Here is a 7451-nt window from a genome sequence, read left to right as displayed (position 1 = left end):
AATTAAAAAAAGAAAAGTACGTAAATTTTTTTTTTGTTGTTGGGGGGGGGGGGGGGTAGGTTCGGTGAATGCACATATGAAACTTGGGGGTTCGGTACCTCAAAAAAGGTTAAGAACCACTGATCTAAATGAATAGAAGTGAATCCTTGAAATCCTTGAAATATATCCCTCGGTGCGTAATGGTTCTATATAATATGAGGTTCACTTTTTAATTTGAATTACCTTCTACAAAAAAAAAAAAAAAAAAAAAAAAAAATTATCTGGAAAAGCAGTTGCAATACTTGGACAAAATTTACAGCACTAATGAAACCACTCTACTATCACAGCCGCTTTTCATTACACCCTGCGGCACTTTGTCTGGACACAGCTGAAAGGATAACCGTCAGCGTTCTGTTTTCTGACATGAATTTTTCAACAGAGTGATGGAAACAATGGAGGCGTCAACATGTCAGGTCTAGGAGTAAACACACTGAAATCAGCCACGGGATGTTCCATTAAGCGTGCACCCATTATACCCATCCATTTCCTGTGTGTGGTGGTGGTGGGGTGGTGCATGACATGGCCAGAAAAGGCAAACATGGCCACCATTAATGGAGGGAGCACCCAGAGGAGAGTGTGAAGGCTTCCTCTGAGTAAACTGCACTTTGGTCCTCTCACTGTCATACGCAGTGTCTTTTTTGTTGAGGGCTCCATTACGGTTATTTGTGCGACTCTGACTCATTCTTTCAATGACAAAGAATCCATACATACGACACAAAGAGGACCTGCCAGACGATTTTCTCAACTAATGACACACATTTCGCAAAAAAAAAGGAGCTTTGGTGTTAAAAATAATCAAAACAATTGCTTCATTTAGAATCAAACGACGAGAGTCGGCGCTAATGTCAGAACCACAGCCAAACATAGACAAGAACAACAGCACAAAGGGAACAAAGGCCTCAGTGATTCTTTTACACGGACTCGTCTGTGGCTTTTCAGTATCTAGCTGACAATAGTCTGCGAGCGAGTGCACATTGTCTCGGGTGAGCTCATGATCTGTCTGCTTGATGGAAGTGCTGCAAAAAAAACAAAACAGTGATGCTTCTTATTCACTTTGACACTTCTAAGTTGTGTTTTCTTTAGCATTTTCAACTAATGCCTTTTGTTCTTTTAAGCAAGTTCTAAGAAGATAAGTTTTAGATATTACACGTCTTGCTTGTCTAATTTTAGTCTAACCGCTGCTAGAAGTCTTCACATTATTTTTAAATGTCTTAAGTTTCTCACTACACTTTGCCTTGCAAGTTGAATCAACCCCTACAAAGTTTTGGGATTTTGTCACACCACAACCCCAAATCTCATTGTCTTTTATAGGGATTTAATATAAATGACAAACACAACCACTCTACAGATTTTTTTTTTTACACAAATTAACTAGAAAGCATATGTATTTAGTTTCTTTTACACCGATACCCCTAAATAAACTCCAGTTCAACCAGCTGATGTCAAAAGTCTTTGAAAACTAAATGTATACCTCAAGTTGGAGAATCAATCATCAAGACAACTGTGAGTGTGCAAGTGATAAAAAGTAGCCATGAAGAAAAATTATGCTCTTCTCAGATGAGACCAAACGGAACTACTTGGTAAATATTTAAAACATTATCTGTGTTGAAAAATAAAACTCTTAACACACTTAACATTGTGGTGGCAGTATCGTACTATGTGGGGGTTGGAGGAGGAAGTGAAGAAGAAGACAATCTCAGGAAAAAAACCTTAGACTTGAGGATGAGATAGAGGTTCACTTTCAAGTGGAACATTAAGACTATAAACAGAAATAGTCGCATCACAGGTTGAAAACCATGTAACCTTTATTTTCCGCAACATAAATACATGCTACTTTGTGTTGGTGTATCACTATAAATCCCAATAAAATACAATTAAGTTTGTGGTTGTGCCATGAAAAACTGTAAAACCCCCTGAGGGTGTTGATTAATCCTTAAGCTAGGCCCTGTAAGTTAATGTGTTATGATGAGCTCTGGTTTATAGTAGTGCTTTTATGTCCTATAAAGCCGTTTTAGATTACTGCAATACTTCCTGTGAGGCTAAAAAGCAAGTCCTATAGCCATGAAAGGTCAGAGTTTAATAAGATGAACATCTTCAGTATCATGTCTTCCTCTTCTTCTTCGGAGCAGTGTAGCTACTGGTGTGATGCTCCTTCCTGTCATATTTATCATGGCCTTCCCTGAGGAGATGATAGAGAGCGGATTGATAATTCATCACAGTAAATACTTTATATTCATGCTGCTTAACAGTATGGCAGCAAGCTGTGCGGGACTTATGTGGGTCGTGGTTTGCATTCCAAATCATTTTTCTTGGGGCATATTGAAGATTTTTCCAAGCACGACCTCATTTTGAGTCATTAACTGGAATCTGTAGTGTTTTTATGATGATTAATGCATGTCATGTTACCGAAAGCAGCGGCTGCAGTACAGGTCTCCGTCACAGGTGTGGCAACGCAGGGTGGCGTTTTGGTTACAGATGCAGCACCAGGGAAGTTCTTCGTCGTCGCTGTCTGACGGCTCATGTGCAGCAGCAGCGGGAGAGGTCCAGCTCGTCGGAGCCGGAGTCTTTAAAACACATCAGAAGGAGAGTGGCTTCAATTTTAGACACCCAAAGGAATGAAAACAATGAATTTGCTTGTGCGGTCTTATTTTAGTACTGGTTTTTTAGAGGTTTTCTTCTTTTCTCTGTTCCTGGGTCCGCTGTGCTCTATAGGTATGTTGTAGCCACTGGCTTCATCAAGTGCAGCTTCTTCTGAAAGCTGGAGCCAAAAGTCAAGAGAATGATTAAAATTTCAAAACATGTCTGTATTTGAAACCACAAATTATTAAAATGGCCAAATAGCAGCCTCTTGTGGTCATAAAGGCCATTCTAAATACTTCACAAAAAGCTTTTAAGGGTTTAGCAGCAAATTTATTATTAAGCATCCATCTATAGTATCAACATTAAATGACTAACCTGTTTCAGGACTCTCCTCACGGCTTCTTCCTCAGTCTCTTCTTCACTGTCAGGTTGTCTGAAATCCTCTGCTGTGACTAAATATGAAGCAAAAAAAAAAAAAAAAAAAAAAAAGGTTGATTTGTCTGACATAAGCAAACAAACACATCAGCAAAACAAGACATTGCACTGTCTTGTTTTGCTGTTTGAAATGCTACCATAAACCGATGGACGAATTGTAATGCTCTTGGCTCCAAGCACCTTTATCTGGATCCTGCCCTTTTAACTGTGCCAGCCTCTTGGCCATGTGAAGGATCTCATCCTGGGAATATTTCTCCCTCTTCAGTTCCTTCATGGCTTCTTCAAGCAGACGGTCTTTCTCTGCCTCCTGCTGTCTCACTGCTCCCTGGTTGTCCTCCAGGTTTTCGTCTGAAGCAGCACTTTCGCCTTTGTTGAGATCGTTCATATCTACACCTTCAGAAGTGAAAAGTAAAACAATGTTTTGTTTTACTTAGAAAGCAATGAATTTAACTTCAGACTCTGCCAAATGGTGATACAGTCATTTTATCACTTGTAGTGCCAGTCAAAAGTGTACCTACGCTTGTAGTAAGCATGTACTTGACGGTTTGTTAATGCCGCATTTTGAACAGTATGTTTTTTGTCACAGGAAGTAGATTGTGCAACATTAAATTTTGATGCATGTTTGGGATCATTTTCTTCTTTGACCACCTAACTGCCAGGTTTTTACCATCTAGTTGTTTAAGGTTCAAGGTTCTTCTTCTTCATTATTCTGTTCTCCAATGATGTCCCCTTAATGATGAGTGCATATCAACATTTGACTTGTACTATAAATCTAAAATGTATGAGACAAATATTAACTTACTATCTTCTGGACTTGACTGTTGGTCATCAATGGCGACTTCTTCTGCCATCTGAGTAATCAAATCATTGGCTTTTTCAGTTTGAGTCCTGGTGTCAGGAGGCTGGTGTACCTACATGTGTGAATACATAAACACTTACAAAATAGCTTCTTTTTTCACCGAGCCCTATAGTTGAGTGTTTCACACGATTGGGAAGGGGAACTCACTGGTCGAGGAGCTTGAGATGGAGGTGGCTGACCCCGCAGAGCTGCCAGGCGATCCTCCATATCCTCTGAAGAAGGCACTGGCTGGCTGGGAGTTTTCAGAGCAGCAAGACGTGACTCAATCTCCTTTTCAGAAGGGATAGACTCTAAAGAGGTTAAAATGTTATTAAAGACTTTTAAAAAAAGAAAAAGAAAACAAATTAATGCTAGGCATGGACTGATATTGGATCTCAAAATAGATCAAAGTTTTAAAATGTACATGTTTTGTTATGGACACTGCTGGACAGCTGGCTAAAGGAAGGCTCCCATACTTTTACCTCACTTGCAAGAAAGACAAATTTAGGTGTTTAATTGTCATTCATGTTCATTTTGCATGAACGTGCAAATTTTTTGAAAAAAGCTACTGTTGTTCTGCTATCCAAGGCTCGACCAACTGATCCCCTAGTATTAGTTTATTATGTTTCTGTTACTCCTTAGAGAGCACAAAGGCAAAGAAGGCATAACAATAACTATAACCAAGCATTTTACTTGAAATATTCATGTAAATTTACCAAGTTTTTCTCATACTGTTTGTTTATGTCTCCGTGAAACATCAAAGTAACAGTAAATAATTGCTATGGGTAACATTATTATTACTGTAATAAGTTTGGTTAATTTAATCAGCACAAGAAAAAAATTATTGTTTTTCACTTTCAAGTAAAATTGATGTTCTCTGTCCCATTTGCATCAACTGAGCTTGGTAAAAGAGCTTTTTGTCCACTCAGAACCATATATTGGAACAAGTTGCAGAATGACTGGAAAATGACAGAGTTGATTTCATTAAGTGATTTTAAATCAAAACTAAGTCCTTGAGACTAATTCCATGACAGACAAATGTTTCACATTTTAGATTAATTGTAATTTCTATCAAATTTGAATGTGCTTCTATTATATTTTGCCTGTGTTTGGTTGTGAAACTTGTGTAGCTGTGTTTTGCACTTGCTGCTGCCTATCTTGACCAGTTTTGCATTGGGATCTTCCTGGTTAAATAAAAGTAATACCATCCCATTTTTACATAATTTATCATATCAGCCAATGGCTAACTACTCAAATCATCAGCTTTGATATAGATGATAAATATGCTTAAAAGAACTTAATGCATTACTTGGTTTGGTGTCTTCTTTTAGCTTTTGAAGCCTCTCAGCAATAGCGTAGTCTTCTTTACTAAGCCCTTTGGTTGGTAGATGGACTGATTTGCCATTTCTGCTCCCTCCATGCACACCAGGCTGTGTGGACTGTGGTTTTTGTTTGGCCTCCAGTGCTGCAACCCGTCTGCAAAAAGCACGAATTTTAAATGTTAGGACACTCCTGTTGTTAACAAGATTCTTTTGATTTTTTTTTTTTTTTTTTCAAACATCTAGTCATACAAACTTTTTGTAGTTTTCTGGAGGGGACCATCTTCCAGCATTGTTTGAAGATTCCCCTCTAACAAGAAAGAAGGCGAAATATTAGCCTATGAAAAAATTGGTTTAGTTTGTTTTCTGTGTGTAGGGGAGGTGGTTTACCTTGTGAGATTACTATGACACTGCTTGCAGACCTTCTGCTGGGTGTTGCCACAGCGAGGCACCACAGCACTGAGACTCAAACAGCTGGAGCAGAAGGAGCGTCCGCAGTTCTTACAGCCCAGCTGAAGGGAAAGTTTGGTGGAAAATACACCTTGTATGTTACCTAAGCAAACTTTAATAAGCATGGGTGGGATCGTATTAGTTCTTCTGGGTCCCTGGATCTTTTTTTGAGTTTTTTAAATTATTTATTTTTATTCTATTTTATTTATTGATAAACTTAGAGTTAAATTTAAAACTCTAAAATGCCTTTAAAACAATAAAATTAAGATTTTAATGTCTTAAATGTATTTCCAATTTGCCTTTAAGAGGAAGCAGAGCAATGTTTCAATTATTTTTATTCAGACAGCATTTTTTTTACAACCATTTCAGATTGTTTTGCATCAAATTTCTTGATTAATTTTTATACCCTTTCATTACGTTTCTAGTGTTGAAACATCTTCACAATTTCTGGCTTCAATATTTTCCATTAGTGGAACATGCTTTTTCATGTACTCTAAATTTATCAGACTTTCCTATGTATCACAAAGGCTGTCGATAGTAATAGCATATACTTCTAAAAAAAAATAGTGAGAAACGTAGTATTTCTATGGCCATTTATAAGCGAGAATTTATGTCTAAGGAACCCAGGGGGAGCAAGGTAATGAAGGCCCCCCCAAAGGTTTAAAAGAGCTGTATCTTACCTCCTTCTTGAAGAGACTAAACTTTGATGCACAGCCATAACAGCGACTGTCCATTGCGTCTCCTCTTGAATAATGCCTTCCCAAGCGATTGACGACGTACGGAAATACAGCTATAATGGGCAGAAATTTGGAAAATTAGCTATATATTTTAGGGTGGTTAACGTTGTCATTACCAAAACAGGAAGCAGACCGGAAATGGTAATATTACGTCACGCAGAGATTCCTGTGTGGGGTTCGTCCAATCAGCTTTCTCCGCGGACTGCGGCCGTTGTTCAAAACAGAAGAGCTTGCTAGTGTAACGGCGTCACAGCGCTAGACATTAGCAGAAGATATCCTACCAAAAGAGGTTAAAACGGATCGAAAAGGTATTCAAAACAAGACCATTATCTATCGTAAGTTCTGTTTAACTTTATGTTTATCTGGCAAAATTAGCTAATAATGTGAACATTGACAAAATGTATTGATCTAGCCAAGGTGAGCTTCTCATGTCATTGCGACTAGCTAGCTTAGCATCGTGGAAGTCATGCTGTATGTTGGATACGTTTTCTCACAGAGAAGTTCATTTATTTCGCTAAGTTTAACTTGCACGGTACAACTCTTTGTAATATGGCATTTTAACAACAACAAAAAAAAAAAAAAAAAAACAGCTAACTTTTTCTGCAATCCTTATGAAGGGAAAACCGTCGCGGAATCGCTAATGTAATTTCCATTGCAAAGATTAACTGCGTAGGTCACTTTGCAGAATAACCCTCTCCTTTATGTTCAAGAGGGGCTATTTAACGATTATCTAAGGAAACATTGTTGTTTAATTATTATATTGGATATAGGGATGCAGTGTTATCCATCGTTCTTGTTTGCACACTGAGCAATATGCGAACAGAGAGCCAGTCTTCCTCATGAGGTTGTTCAGTTTACAGCTCTGATGTAGCTACCAGAGCTACAAAGAAAACTGGATATGCATCTGTTTGAAACATTGCACCTAAACGTTCAAATGTACAGCTGAATCTTGGCCCTAGCTGCTGGCTCTTCTGTATTGTGCCTTACGCTTATGCAGTTGACCGCAGTGAAGTTAGTTTCAAGTTGGATATTTGATATTCGAGCTCCGCGGAG

The 7451-nt window shown here is 38.3% G+C and overlaps 1 protein-coding gene across 1 annotated transcript; it reads right to left on the bottom strand.

Annotated features, from left to right (window-relative positions):
• Nucleotides 1-1152: 1152 nt before the first annotated feature.
• On the bottom strand, nucleotides 1153-6565 carry zfyve19 (zinc finger, FYVE domain containing 19). Its single transcript, XM_015042521.1, has 11 exons — nucleotides 6342-6565; nucleotides 5602-5723; nucleotides 5468-5521; nucleotides 5202-5368; nucleotides 4061-4203; nucleotides 3857-3965; nucleotides 3235-3447; nucleotides 2995-3071; nucleotides 2696-2797; nucleotides 2446-2603; nucleotides 1153-2218 (listed from the first exon to the last, which is right to left on the bottom strand). Exons 1-11 carry the CDS (start codon nucleotides 6393-6395, stop codon nucleotides 2140-2142), a joined length of 1278 nt encoding a protein of 425 aa, XP_014898007.1. The 5' UTR covers nucleotides 6396-6565; the 3' UTR covers nucleotides 1153-2139.
• Nucleotides 6566-7451: the final 886 nt, after the last annotated feature.

The sequence above is a fragment of the Poecilia latipinna genome, unplaced genomic scaffold, assembly GCF_001443285.1.
Source record: "Poecilia latipinna isolate Pla-1442-1.1 unplaced genomic scaffold, P_latipinna-1.0 Scaffold594, whole genome shotgun sequence".
Classification (NCBI taxonomy): Eukaryota; Metazoa; Chordata; class Actinopteri; order Cyprinodontiformes; family Poeciliidae; genus Poecilia; species Poecilia latipinna.
The sequence above is the reverse complement of the archived record's forward strand: the minus strand, read 5'-3'. Positions and strand labels throughout refer to the sequence as shown.